General features: G+C 38.5%; 2 protein-coding genes across 3 annotated transcripts in view; one reads left to right on the top strand and one right to left on the bottom strand.

Annotated features, from left to right (window-relative positions):
• The window catches only part of LOC131937354 (m7GpppX diphosphatase), a 39,356-nt gene that overhangs the window by 23,715 nt on the left and 2,393 nt on the right, over window positions 1-13,248 (top strand). The window contains exon 1 of one of the 2 annotated variants that reach the window (XM_059294706.1): window positions 12,949-13,040. The exons of the other annotated variant lie outside the window; for it this stretch is intronic. The gene's annotated coding sequence lies outside the window, so the exon portion shown is untranslated. Of the gene's footprint in view, window positions 1-12,948; window positions 13,041-13,248 lie in introns of those variants that run through there. 2 annotated transcript variants of the gene reach the window in all.
• LOC131937355 (GTPase HRas) lies at window positions 11-12,951 on the bottom strand. Its single transcript, XM_059294710.1, has 8 exons — window positions 12,749-12,951; window positions 4,678-4,726; window positions 4,452-4,480; window positions 4,029-4,113; window positions 2,972-3,074; window positions 2,527-2,566; window positions 1,676-1,836; window positions 11-1,592 (listed from the first exon to the last, which is right to left on the bottom strand). The coding sequence occupies exons 1-8, from the start codon at window positions 12,777-12,779 to the stop codon at window positions 1,515-1,517; spliced, it is 576 nt and encodes a 191-aa protein (XP_059150693.1). The 5' UTR covers window positions 12,780-12,951; the 3' UTR covers window positions 11-1,514.

Here is a 13,248-nt window from a genome sequence, read left to right as displayed (position 1 = left end):
TGAAATACAGTATAGATATTTTTTTATTCACAATTAAAATATTTAAGTGATCAAGTAAAAATAAAAAAAGACTTTCATTCACTAATTATTTGGGTGCCAGTAATTCTAAAATAAAATATTTTAGTGTAAAAATGTTTGGGTGGTTTCACTAACAAAACTAAAAGAAAAAGTTGGGCATAAATTCCTCATGATTAAACAAAAAATTAAGTGGTCAGGAAAGTCAAATTGTAGGTCAGACACCCAAAAATGAAGAAATAAGTTCTTCTATAATAAACCTAGTTCAAATGAAGGTATTGAATGAGGAAGGGTTGGTCCATGGGTCTCATCAAGTTAGGAATGCTCATCACATCCCCACATGCAGCCTGACCCAATCATTTGTAGAGAAGATCTTAAAAAACCTTGCACATGATATTTACAATGAACTTGCATATAATTAAGCATAAGAAAATAGAATACTATATAAAATGTGCGTAGAACAGAAGCAGCTTGATGTATCAGCTGTCTGGGCCGCACAAAGAGATGAAAAATTACAGAGGAACCTAATGCCATTGCACAATGAATTTCCTTCACAGCTTAATATATACAATCCTCTATACACATAAAACAATGAGTAAAAATATTTGAATCAAATAATAAATCAGCTAACCATGTAAACAAGTACAGATGAAGTAGTCGCCATGGTGACCTGCCATCAAGGCAATGACAGCAGTCACCCCGACAACACCTATGGTGTCAGCTACAGAACATGCCAATCACTTAGAACACCCCTGGTGTAACCTAGAGAACACCCCCGGTGTCACCTAAATAATACATTAAAAATGTAGCTCACCAGTTTTATCATCCTAAGGCGCTTTGTAAAAAATGAAACTATCACAATTCTCTGGCCATAAACAAGAGCTGACAAACAATGGAAAACTGACAGGAACATTCTCATTACTATGTTCTCCAAAGGTTTCGAGCTTCATTTGTAATCAAATAAATGACAATCAATGTAAGTGAACCAAAGTTTTCTAATGACATCAAGTATTCAAATAAACTGATGGGAAATAAATGTCCAATAGGTTGCTGGTAGCTGATAAAAAAAAAGGAAACCCATGAAACAGAAACCACTACATGTCAGTTGGGGTCAAGAGTAGGATTTGAACCTAGGAACTTTAAGAAACTGAAGGGGCTTGAATGCTAATGGTGTGGACCAAGGCTGGGCACAACAAGACAGTTTCAGCTGGCCAACGCAGACTTACATCCCACTGTTGGCAAACTGTCAGCAGCTTAACATTGTGAGCCATGTTCTATCAACATTGAGGGATTTCAAACAAATACTAAGTGTATTACTAAATCATGAATTAGGTGAAACCTAAAAGATAAAAAACAACGCTGAGTTTTATCTACAACTATCAAGCACTTATGGGGAGACTTGTGGCACACTTCCCAGCCCTGCAACTTTGGTGTGAAAAAAATACATAGACCAAGGGAGACAATGATGGTGATGAGTTATCCTTACTTATTAAAATAAATTATAATAGTTCACATGACAGCTTGCCTCCCTTACTTCCAATCTTTCTCTTCTTGCGATCTTTGCCCTTTTTTTCTTTCTGTAACATCCAGACAAAAACAAGGTTAAGACTGGAATTAGCGCACATCAACTGTGAAGTAAGAAAACGTGAAAAAGACTTACATATTTCCTGATTTCTCTGACCAGAGTATAGAATGCATCATCAACACCTTGCCTGGTTTTGGCTGAGGTCTCCACATAAGGTATATGATACATCTCAGCCACATGCCGGCCCTGCCTCTGCTCCACTGATCGTGTTGGAAGATCTACTTTGTTGCCCACCACTGGCAGAAAGAACAAAGATCTCAAAAGTTTATCTCACAACATGTCTACCACTAACAGAAAGAACACAATATGAACCAGATAATCCCTACACCAACATGAACCAGATAATCCCTACATCAACATGAACCAGATAATCCCTACACCAACATGAACCGGATAATCCCTACATCAACATGAACCGGATAATCCCTACACCAACATGAACCGGATAATCCCTACATCAACATGAACCGGATAATCCCTACACCAACATGAACCGGATAATCCCTACACCAACATGAACCAGATAATCCCTACATCAACATGAACCAGATAATCCCTACACCAACATGAACCAGATAATCCCTACACCAACATGAACCAGATAATCCCTGCACCAACATGAACCGGATAATCCCTACATCAACATGAACCGGATAATCCCTACATCAACATGAACCGGATAATCCCTACTCCAACATGAACCGGATAATCCCTACACCAACATGAACCAGATAATCCCTACATCAACATGAACCAGATAATCCCTACACCAACATGAACCAGATAATCCCTACACCAACATGAACCAGATAATCCCTACACCAACATGAACCAGATAATCCCTGCACCAACATGAACCAGATAATCCCTGCACCAACATGAACCAGATATTCTGAACAAATGTTTCTTATAAAAAGTGCACTTACAAACCATGGGTACTTCATCAGCATCTTTGACTCTCTTAATCTGAGGAAAAATATTGGAGTTTTGTAGAAAGACAAATACATTTGAATAGAGTCAGTATTTGTAGAGGTATGTCAGTGGTGATGACCACATTAGATGTGTTTGTAGAGGTATGTCAGTGGTGATGACCACATTAGATGTGTTTGTAGAGGTATGTCAGTAGTGATGACCACATTAGATAAGTTTGTAGAGGTATGTCAGTAGTGATGACCACATTAGATGTTTGTAGAGGTATGTCAGTGGTGATGACCACATTAGATGTGTTTGTAGAGGTATGTCAGTGGTGTGGACCACATTAGATGTGTTTGTAGAGGTATGTCAGTGGTGATGACATGTACCACATTAGATGTGTTTGTAATTTGTAGAGGTATGTCAGTGGTGATGACCACATTAGATGTGTTTGTGTACCTGCTCTCTGTACTGGTTGATATCTTCAAAAGACTTGGAGTTGTTGACAGCAAATACACACAGGAAGCCTTCACCAGTCCTCATGTACTGATCTCTCATGGCACTGAAATAAACAACATACACTCATAGCACTGAATTAAACAACATACACTCATGGCACTGAATTAAACAACATACACTCATGGCACTGAAATAAACAACATACACTCATGGCACTGAAATAAACAACATACACTCATGGCACTGAATTAAACATACACTCATGGCACTGAAATAAACAACATACACTCATGGCACTGAAATAAACAACATACACTCATGGCACTCAATTAAACAACATACACTCATGGCACTGAAATAAACAACATACACTCATGGCACTGAAATAAACAACATACACTCATGGCACTGAAATAAACAACATACACTCATGGCACTCAATTAAACAACATACACTCATGGCACTGAAATAAACATACACTCATGGCACTGAAATAAACAACATACACTCATAGCACTGAATTAAACAACATACACTCATAGCACTGAATTAAACAACATACACTCATGGCACTGAAATAAACAACATACACTCATGGCACTCAATTAAACAAAATACACTCATGGCACTGAAATAAACAACATACACTCATGGCACTGAAATAAACAACATACACTCATGGCACTGAAATAAACAACATACACTCATGGCACTGAAATAAACAACATACACTCATAGCACTGAATTAAACAACATACACTCATGGCACTGAAATAAACAACATACACTCATGGCACTGAATTAAACAACATACACTCATGGCACTGAAATAAACAACATACACTCATAGCACTGAAATAAACAACATACACTCATAGCACTGAAATAAACAACATACACTCATGGCACTGAAATAAACAACATACACTCATGGCACTGAATTAAACAACATACATTCATGGCACTGAAATAAACAACATACACTCATAGCATTGAAATAAATAAGAGATCAAATGACAGATATCTGTGAGAGTTTCTAAAGTGTCCAGTAGTTACCTGTACTCCTCTTGACCTGCAGTGTCCAGTATATCTAAGAGACAAGTTTCCCCATCAATCACCACTTGCTTTCTGTAGGAGTCCTCTGCCAATCAAACACAATGTATCTCTCAACCATTTGCACACATTTTAATTCATAGAAATTTTATTGGACTAAAATTTAAAAGGATCTTTAGATAAAAATATAACATTATCTTAGGAAGAATATAATATAACAAGGATCTTTAAATAAAATTATTATAACAATAAGTATTAGATAAGTCATAGAAAGGTATTTAAGTAAAGTATAACAGTGTTGGGAAAGAAATGTGAAATAGATTTAACAGGCATGTGTTTTGATCTGACAACAAAGCACATGTCATGTGACCACACCATGTGGGGCAAGTGCAAACCTAACAGTAAACTGAGAGACAATCTACCCACCTATGGTAGGGTCGTATTCTTCAACAAAACTGGGGAAAAAGGTAAAAATAAATGAACATTTCAACAGATACTTCAGTAAGACAAAAAAAAAATTTAAGTCTCAAAGCAATGTTTTAAGTCATAAAAATGTGAACAGTCTCATAGAAATGTTTTAAGTCATAAAAATGTGAACAGTCTCATAGAAATGTTTTAAGTCATAAAAATGTGAACTCAGAAAAAAACTTACTGGTTCTGTATGAGCTGAATGGTGAGAGCACTCTTACCAACACCACCCGCTGCAAGTTATAAAACCTGGAGTTAACATTTTACAGCAAACAAACATAATAGATGGTATAGGGACCATTACTAGGCTAGACACTGGGACTTATTACAATTAATCTACTGGGAGAATGAATTTTGTAAACTTAGCCCACCACTGGATAAAAGATTTGTTTTAAAAATGCGTTAAGTTTGTATTGCAATCAATTTTCGGAAATGAGATATTGGCCCAAGGATTCACACTCACATCAATTTCACCGGCACTACACAAAGTGAGCGTTTGAGTGGGGGGGGGGGGTGCGCTGATGTTCTGCTGTGACCTGGCAAAGATAACTGGGTGATGACTAATGGAGGCGGGAAAGGCACAAGTAGTCGGCCTTGAACTTGCACGTAGCTATCCTAGTTGTGTATGAGCACGGTGAATAAAGCACACGTGAGATAACTGTACCAGCTACAGGACAGATCACGTGAGATAATTGTACCGGCTACAGGACAGATCACGTGAGATAACTGTACCAGCTACAGGACAGATCACGTGAGATAATTGTACCGGCTACAGGACAGATCACGTGAGATAACTGTACCAGCTACAGGACAGATCACGTGAGATAATTGTACCGGCTACAGGACAGATCACGTGAGATAATTGTACTAACTCTAGGAATATCACAACCGTATCAAGACAAAGGAAGGGGGTAGAGAAGCACATGGAACTAATAGAGAGAACAAAATCAGCCTAGTTTAACATGACAAACGCAGCGGCGTGTGTGTGTGTGTTGACGATTCGACTACGTCACGACTCTCGCCACTGTGACGTCACAACATTATCAACCGGTGTGTCCAGATTCGGCAATTATTCCGCCCTTTTTTTTAGCGACAACCTTGAGATCTGTGTTGAAGTAAGAGCGGCTTGGGCTACAGTTGGACTCAAGGCTTGCTTGGTCTACAGAGGGTGGCATTGGGTAGGTCAATGGCGGGTAAGCTGGGGTCAGAGGTCAACGGCTGAAGGGTAAGAGGAGTCACAGATCAACGACCGCGAGGTAGGAAGGGGTCAGATGACAACGGTCGCAGGTAAGCTGAGGTTAGAGGTTAACGGTCACCAACAAAGAGCCGGTGTTAGTCGCATGTGAGCCCGGCTGTGACCTAGGCGTGAAATGCCACGGCGCGCTGGCCGGCAGAAGCAAGCTTGGAATGTGGGGAATTTGATTGGGGGAGGGGGAGGGGGGTGCCAGCCGTCCCGGGGGAGGGGCCAGCAGGTCAGGTGTGTTCCACATAAAAACACTGGGTTAGATCCAGTTGACTAGTAGCCTTTACACAACCCGCCAATCGGTAAAGACCATCAGTCCAGCCACTACTGCACCTTTTATACCATACAAAACCAAGTACCAACCAAACAACGAGCACGTGATTACAGGCACAAGGAGTGAACACAAATAAACCAGACAGGCTATCAAATAAAAACATTCACCTCTTTCATCAAATTGTTCCCTGCAAATCTCAACTATTATATATAGACTAGCAATCCCGTCCTGCACTCTTCAATACTTAATGAAGATTACATCTATGCATGACCCATTGTCTATTTTTAGAGCCATCACTTAGTTTTCTAAATCTTAGTTCAATGTAAAGAAAACAGGAGCTATATTTCCTGAATTGCCAACGCTACTGAACAGATGCCCCATTACCTGTCTGACATATTACGTGTTGTATGAAAGTCTTGAGACACCCTTCAGAGATGGCCCATGTGTCAGTGCACAGGGTGCTATAGTGGGCCACTGATGAAAGTCTTGAGACACCCTTCAGAGATGGCCCATGTGTCAGTGCACAGGGTGCTATAGAGGGCCACTGATGAAAGTCTTGAGACACCCTTCAGAGATGGCCCATGTGTCAGTGCACAGGGTGCTATAAAGGACCACTGATGAAAGTCTTGAGACACCCTTCAGAGATGGCCCATGTGTCAGTGCACAGGGTGCTATAGAGGGCCACTGATGAAAGTCTTGAGACACCCTTCAGAGATGGCCCATGTGTCAGTGCACAGGGTGCTATAGAGGGCCACTGATGAAAGTCTTGAGACACCCTTCAGAGATGGCCCATGTGTCAGTGCACAGGGTGCTATAGAGGGCCACTGATGAAAGTCTTGAGACACCCTTCAGAGATGGCCCATGTGTCAGTGCACAGGGTGCTATAGAGGGCCACTGATGAAAGTCTTGAGACACCCTTCAGAGATGGCCCATGTGTCAGTGCACAGGGTGCTATAGAGGGCCACTGATGAAAGTCTTGAGACACCCTTCAGAGATGGCCCATGTGTCAGTGCACAGGGTGCTATAGAGGGCCACTGATGAAAGTCTTGAGACACCCTTCAGAGATGGCCCATGTGTCAGTGCACAGGGTGCTATAAAGGACCACTGATGAAAGTCTTGAGACACCCTTCAGAGATGGCCCATGTGTCAGTGCACAGGGTGCTATAGAGGGCCACTGATGAAAGTCTTGAGACACCCTTCAGAGATGGCCCATGTGTCAGTGCACAGGGTGCTATAGAGGGCCACTGATGAAAGTCTTGAGACACCCTTCAGAGATGGCCCATGTGTCAGTGCACAGGGTGCTATAGAGGGCCACTGATGAAAGTCTTGAGACACCCTTCAGAGATGGCCCATGTGTCAGTGCACAGGGTGCTATAGAGGGCCACTGATGAAAGTCTTGAGACACCCTTCAGAGATGGCCCATGTGTCAGTGCACAGGGTGCTATAGTGGGCCACTGATGAAAGTCTTGAGACACCCTTCAGAGATGGCCCATGTGTCAGTGCACAGGGTGCTATAGAGGGCCACTGATGAAAGTCTTGAGACACCCTTCAGAGATGGCCCATGTGTCAGTGCACAGGGTGCTATAGTGGGCCACTGATGAAAGTCTTGAGACACCCTTCAGAGATGGCCCATGTGTCAGTGCACAGGGTGCTATAGTGGGCCACTGATGAAAGTCTTGAGACACCCTTCAGAGATGGCCCATGTGTCAGTGCACAGGGTGCTATAGAGGGCCACTGATTACACAACCACAGGTTCAGCTTAATCACTGAATGATCTGTGCCACCGTGCCCCTGTACTAATGTGCTGATTAAAATAAATGTAGGCGCTATAGTGTTTGTTGGAGATCTCAGGGTGCCCAATTGTACCCTACTGTGGCACCGCCCCTAAGAAATTTTGTCAACAACTTCCCAATGCATAAAAGACAAACACACAAATCAAAATACTTTCATTTTTATAAAGAAATGTAACTTTTCTGATGAAACTCACAATTAATACTTTAGGTATTACTATTCGTTGTTTTTAGAACTGTAAGCCCATCCACTCAGTGTCTGTCATAGAATTTTTATTGACAAAGAAAAACAAACAAGTCAATATTTTTAGCGCAATTTCCATACGGACAATTGTGATTATTAACTCGTCATTTCTGGATGGATTTGTGTCCCCAGCTTTAAGTCGTATCTCCTCCTCAACGAAGCAATATCGAGGACTAGTTCCAAAGCAAATATGTTAAGCAAGTTCCGAGGATGATTGTGGGCCAGAAAATTCCCGGAATTCCTTCCTGGATTTCCCGGAAAAGCCAAAAAACCTCGAACAAATACAGTTTTTTGTCAATATCTCGGCAACCAGACCACTTAGCGACTTGAAACATTTACCAATGGATTCCTGCCATAATTTAGAACAATATTGCCGAAGAAAGTTTTCAAAAATATCCTTTCATTCGGTCACAAAAAATTTATTAAGAACATTTAAACTGAGCATCGTGTAGGCCTAGGATGATATTTACTACTTTTTTAAACTGAGCATCGTGTAGGCCTACTCGTTAAAATAAAACTATTTCTGTTGATATAGGTTAATATAGTTGTCTTTTTTTTTAGCGCAAAAAATATCCTTTCGTTCGGTCACAAAAAAATTAAAAATTGTTATGGATAACATAAGGAAATTGCGCTTAAATTGTCACTAGACTTTTTATTAACTTGTTTTAAATATAATCTAAGCCTGATTAGTGGTTCCTCTGGATATTCAAAGTTCTTCACACAAACCTTTCAGGAGCATTCTTAACAACTACCCAAAGTTTAACGCTGAAGTGATAATAAGGACACACACACACTTTCAAATATATCCCCCCCCCCGGAGAAAAAACGTCTGAAAGAAACACTATCTGAATGATTGAGGTTTAGCTACCAAAAGTGGGAAATGGGTCTACATTATAGAAGTAGGGTCTACCTTCAGTCTGTGTGATCTACAAATGAACCAGCATTTCATTCAGACTTTTCTCTCTCCTGAGGGGGGGGGGGGGGGGGGGGGGGGGGTGGGGGGGGGGGAGCAGACACTGGTAAAAAGTATATTTTCTATATAAATTCTATTTCGTTATCTAGGGCTGTAGACGTTCAGGGCATATGCCCTTTCCCCCCCCCCCCCCCCCCACCCCAAGAGTTGCTTGAAAGAAACTCTAAATGCGACGTTAGTCAAGTTTGAGCTTATGTGCGAGGATTAGGGGTATGACTACGGCTATATGTTTTTCAAATTTTACCTTTGAACTGAACTCACCCATCCCCCCCCCCCCCATCCTATCCCATATAGAGTTTAGAGCTTATAAATAGTCATATTAAAATAGGAAAAATTCATTTTTTGTTCAAGTTCTAATTAAACTAGAAATAGAATTTAGTAGTATCAATGGACAGCAGGTGTTGCCCTCTAGCTAACTCACATGGGATGGTTTCAAGATAAAATACTCAAAAATATGCAACTACCTACTTGATTGCGAAAAACATTTGTACAATTTACCACCTGGCCACTTTGCGTTTCAAATGTTACCAAGACACAGTATATTGTTGTATAGCATACTAATTGCAATGGAGGCCACCAAGTTGACAGTTGACAAGAATCATTCCATCATATTTTCGATATGGATAAAAAAAATTTTTAAAAAATATTTTGACTCCAGAGCGGCCGAAATTTTTTTAAAAAATAAAACCTTGAGCCTAAAAATAATTTAGAAATTGAATATTTTTAGAATCAATCTAGTTGCAAATCCAGAGAATTTAAAATTAATTTTTTGAGTTTAAGACTACATCTCTATTTATTTTCATCAAGCTAAAGTTATAACGGGATGTTTCAATTTTGTAAGACAAATATTGATTGGCTGTACAGGAACTCCATGATCGATAGTTATTTGTTTACAAAACTTTGTAGATAAAGTTTTTAAATAACATAATGCTATTTTAAACCACATGACCCACTTCTACCATTTTGTTTACATATTGCACAATAAAATTTAATTACACTGTGCATTTTAAAATATTTAATGGGCCTCTTGAATACATTTGAGACTATTCTCGCTTGGGTCCATTGGTAGGACTAAAAGTAATTTTTCCATTATCAAAATCAAATAAATAGGAACTAATAAATCGGCCATAGATCTAAATCTATGTATAATTATTGTAGCATTGCTCGCTTGCCTGGATGCGTAGCTGGTTGCTAACAACAATATGGCGTTCACACCAAATGCATGACATCCAATGATTTTTCTTCTTAGTTCCAGTGACCTTCTTAGAATTACTATTTAAAATGTTTACCACAAGCAAAATGGGGGGAGGGGGGTCCACGTAATAAAAAACAAACCTTAGGTGGCAGGGCTATAAGTATATATGTCAGAAAAGCTTTTTAAAAAAAATGAGCGAGTAACTCATACGTGATATAACATGGGTTGTTATGGAAGGGTGTGTGTGTGTGTGTCCCCATCCCCATAGCTGTGAGTGACAATAAATATTAAATTAATTTAGTAAAAGAAGAACTAAAAACCGCAAAATGAGTGCCTAATGGAATAAATATGGATATTTATTATTCAATAATGTTTGAACTGAAAATTGAGTAAATTTTAAACTTCAGTGAGAAAATCTAAATTATCGTATGTAGCGGAAACTCTACACTTCTGCACCACAAACACACACAAGAATTTGTAAACTAAAAAAGGATTAGGCCGCTACTAATTTATAGGGTAGATCTAATAACAACTAGGCATGCTGCCCAGCTTCGCTTAGGCTTTCGAAAACATTGAGAATTTGAATGCTTAATTAATTCGCCCGAAGGTCGGTCTACGACCTCAAGAGTTATGAAGAGGTTCCTCCGTGGACATTTTTTTCGATTTATAGCTCATATAAGGTACCGGTCAGTCGAGGTCAGTTTTGACCCCCACATCGTAGACTTTTCGGCCAACCGGCCCCCGTGTTCTGTCGCCCCAAGGCAAGATCATGCCAAATTTGAAGCGCCTGCGGCGCCGAAAAGTGCCCTATCGGACACCCGACAATCTAGATCTAGATTCCTAAAAGAATTTTTTTTTTAAGTTTAGCCCGAGCATAATAAAAAAAAAACACATTAACCAAGTTGACTTGGTGTGTCTCGAACCCGTACCACCTGCATGGTTTAATGTACACTAACATCTTCGCTATTTTAGGCACCTTATAAAATACGGAGAATGAAAGACGTATTTTAAAATCTTAACTTACGCGAATATGCCTATTCTTTCAAATTAATTTTTTTATCCCAAATTAGCCAGTTCCAAACAAAGATTTTGAATAAAATAAATAAGTCTTGAAATAGTTTAGTCCTAATATAGAAATTTATTTTTGGAATTGATTTTAGAGAAGTTAGAGTCTAAATCTAGATCTTAACGTCTACGTCTAGATCTAGTTATTGCGTAGATTTAGATTTAGATTTAGTCTAGATCTAGAATCTCTAGATCTAGAATCCAAATAAATAAAATAAATTTTATGAGTTTAGGCCGGAAAAATTGTATTGTATACATTTCATAGTGTACGTAGATCTAAATCAAATTTGAATGAAATAGTTCATTTCTTTTCATTCTAAACACGGCAGATGATGTCATTAGTTAATGTATAAGCAATAGTGACGTCACAGTTTTATGCGTTCTTTTTCACATATATTAATGCTTTTCCGGTTGCATAAATAATACTGTTTCTCTATATTCGAATACGCCTTTATTTTTTATTTTTCTTCTTTAAATAATTTTGTGGTTATACATTTAAAACATCTAACATATTTTTTTCAACAAAAGTCCGTAAAAAGTTCTCGATATATCGCTGCCGATTCTGACGTGATGTCCGGCGAAAAATTTTTGCGGACAGAGAAAGAGAGAGAGAGAGAGATGTGCGAACGTGGGGATTTATATATTAGGATTGTAATTTTATAGGCCTAGATAAGTAGAATAGATAATATATATTATATAATAGATGTTTTAAACATTGTTTCTTTGTTTAGGTACATCTAGATCTAATACTAATAATAAAGTAAATTCTAGTAGGTCCAGTCCTTGTACTACTACTAACTTACTATTACTAAGAACTTAACTTACTAAGAATAAGACAAGAAGTACTAAAATTAAAGTACTAAAGTAGTAGTAAAGTAAAGTTGAAAGTACTAGATTCTAGATCTAGATCTATAATCTAGATCGGTAAAACTCCATTTTAGCGTATTTTATTCCCCGCTTCACGTTCACCTCCAGTTGAGCGTATTTTATTATAAACAACCAAAAACACACAAAAACGTTAGGAAAACATGGGCTTATTTATTTTTTTATGAAGTTTTGATTTAGTTTTGATAATTTACTTTTGGCAATGTGAACTCACTGTGAACCCTTGACCCTGGGATTTTTCTCCCGCTGACAATCACGCGCTATTTAATTGGAACTGTCCGAATGCTTTTTTTATGTTGTTTTTTTATTTACTAATATTTACCTTTTCTAATTAAAACTCACATTCATATAAAAAACAAATAAATCTAGACATCTAGATTCTAGCTCTAATCCTAGTGTTTTCCTAACTTTTTTGTGTGTTTCGGTTGTGTTTATAATAAAATACGCTCAACTGGAGTTGAACGTGAAGCGGGGAATAAAATACGCTAAAATGGAGTTTTACCATCTTAGATCTACTCTAAACACTAAACTGTCTACTAAACTAACTACATTTTATAATATATCTAGGTATATAATATTAACTTACCACCCACAACCACCAGCTTATATTCGGTCATTTGTTTGAGATGCCGTATTGAAGGTCCTTAGTACCACAAACTGTTAATCAGAACAATTATCCAAACAAAGATGTGATAATATATAGATCTAGATCTAGCAGAGAAAGAAGTCGGCCGGAATCCGTCCTATTTCTCTTCTCGTGAGAGCTCAAGCGATTTATCGTGACCTCGGCAAATAAGAGTTCATACCCACTGCTAGCTTAAATTTTTGACCTGAAAGCAGGTTAAAGGAATCGAAAGGGTTTATTTTTTTTTAAACAGGTGCTTTATTTATAAAGTTTTAGAATAATTTATAAATAGAGATTATTTTCTGCAACAGAAAAATAGTTTTTACAAAGAAAGGCCTTGTAAAAGAATAATTGAAATACATTCCCTTAAGCTAGTTACAAAATAAAAGGCGAAAGTAGACATTTAAAGTTATTTATCCCAACGATTTTGTTCAAGATATGAATAGCAGTTATAAAGCGTG

Source organism: Physella acuta, unplaced genomic scaffold, assembly GCF_028476545.2.
Source record: "Physella acuta isolate Inbredline_101_S28 unplaced genomic scaffold, ASM2847654v3 ptg000208l, whole genome shotgun sequence".
Classification (NCBI taxonomy): domain Eukaryota; kingdom Metazoa; phylum Mollusca; class Gastropoda; family Physidae; genus Physella; species Physella acuta.
This window is presented reverse-complemented; position numbering and strand designations above follow the sequence as displayed.

What these genes read in the sequence shown, in the direction of transcription:
- LOC131937355 (XM_059294710.1), bottom strand. Translation starts at nt 12,779, where the DNA reads ATGACCGAATATAAGCTGGTGGTTGTGGGTG. An exon ending in GCAGGTCAAGAGGAGTACAG is followed by an intron (nt 3,075 to 4,028) that starts GTAACTACTGGA and finishes TGTTTATTTCAG; the next exon opens with TGCCATGAGAGATCAGTACA. An exon ending in TCAGAGAAATCAGGAAATAT is followed by an intron (nt 1,593 to 1,675) that starts GTAAGTCTTTTT and finishes TGGATGTTACAG; the next exon opens with AAAGAAAAAAAGGGCAAAGA.